The following is a 1,547-nucleotide window of genomic DNA, read 5'->3' on the forward strand; positions in this document are numbered from 1 at the left end:
CGGTGGTCCAGAGGACTCAGAAAGGTCTGGGCCCTGGCCCTGGCCACCAGGCTCCTCAAGCCCAGCCCTGGGTGTGGCTTCATCCTGGATGCAGCAAGGGGGCGGCGCATGCCTTGTTGGGGTCTCCCCCAGGTGTGGAAGGGATCGGGGGCCTCTGAGAGGGGCCTCTCGCTGACTGAGCCAGGCACGAAAGGGTGGATCCCAGGGTCTTCAAGACCTGCAGCAGCCGCACGGGCCCAGAGCTCGGTGCGTCCTAGGGGCAGCTCCCAGGCAGACGGAGTGCTGGTCACAGGTCTGGGTTCTGGGGGCCCCTCGCTGCTCCTGCAGGATGAGTCGGGGTGATCCATGCTTTGAGGGGAGCAGGATTTAAAGAGCAGGTGGCCCCATCCTGGCCTTCATCGTTGGCACATGAGTCCCGGCCCAGATCGGATAGTCACAGGGCTTGGGTCCCAGCCCTGAAGTCCAGCCTCAGTGACCCAAAGAGCCTCTAAGCAGGCTCCTGGGCCCTGAGAGAACCCACATGCACCACCCCCACCCTGCCCCAGGTCCACAGGGACCCAGATGGGGGCACACACAAACGTGCACCCCCAGGCAGGCCTTCCTGCCTCTCCCGCTGACCCACTCAGCTCAGAGGAACAGCCTGGCCACGACTCTGCAGCCCTGAGCACTCTGAGGAAGCCCCAACCCCAGCGTCCCCAGTCTCTGACAAACACACAGGCCAAAGGGTCACGGTCTAGACGGCCAGGCCCTCCCCCGCGCCTCCCCCTACGCAGCAGCCAGGCCAGGGAGTGGAATGGGCCAGAAGCCTCTCTCCCTGGACGAGGAGGGACAAGGCTGCAGCGTCAACTCAGAATCCCGCTGCATGCGGAGGGCGCCGAGAGCTGGAACCCAGCTTGAGGAGGAGGAGACAGAGGCAGGAGGGACCAGGGCCAGGCAGGAGGCCGTGGGGAAGATTCAAGAAGGGGTAGACGGGGAACAGGATGAGGACAGGGAAAGGAGGGGGAAGCGGGGAGACACGGCGGGGGGACCAGACTCCAGACCAGAGCAGTCTTGGCAGGAGAAGGGGGCAGAGGAGCCTTGGGGACAGGGCCCCGCGGGCCGGGGGGCCACCGGCTGGGGAGGGCGGAGGGCCAGGCCCGGCAGGCCGCCTCCCGACGGCGCCAGCATTGATGTCTTCCCAGGCGCGCCTTCCTCGTCTCCCCTGCCGACCTCAGGCGTCAGCGGCCTCCGGGTGCCCAGGGCACCCCGCCGCGTCCTTCCTTCTGTCTTTGTCTGGCATCAACCCCTAAGGCCCAGTGGTGCAGCACTATGACCCCAGGGATGCTCAGAACATCCACCAGGAACCTTGGCCCTCCCAGGGGCCCCGAGGACTTACAATCCCCAGGGGAGGGCTGTGGGAGTGGCGAGAAGGTCTACAAAAAACCACGACAGGACTGGATGGAGCCCCGCAGAGCTGCAGCTTCTAGGATGCCTGCCCTGGGGCCTGGGGTCAGCACTCACCAACTGTGGGACCACCGCTCACCCCCTGCTGTCCTGCTGGCCACAGT

General features: G+C 66.1%; 1 protein-coding gene across 1 annotated transcript in view; it reads left to right on the plus strand.

The window, feature by feature from the left end:
• The window catches only part of PLA2G2F (phospholipase A2, group IIF), a 9,841-nt gene extending 9,499 nt beyond the window's left edge, over positions 1-342 (plus strand). Inside the window, exon 6 of the mRNA XM_010830230.1 lies at positions 12-342. Coding sequence (XP_010828532.1) covers positions 12-342 — 331 coding nt within the window. The remainder of the gene's footprint in view (positions 1-11) is intronic.
• The last annotated feature ends 1,205 nt before the right edge of the window (positions 343-1,547 follow it).

The sequence above is a fragment of the Bison bison genome, unplaced genomic scaffold, assembly GCF_000754665.1.
Source record: "Bison bison bison isolate TAMUID 2011002044 unplaced genomic scaffold, Bison_UMD1.0 scf7180017864516, whole genome shotgun sequence".
NCBI classification, from domain to species: domain Eukaryota; kingdom Metazoa; phylum Chordata; class Mammalia; order Artiodactyla; family Bovidae; genus Bison; species Bison bison.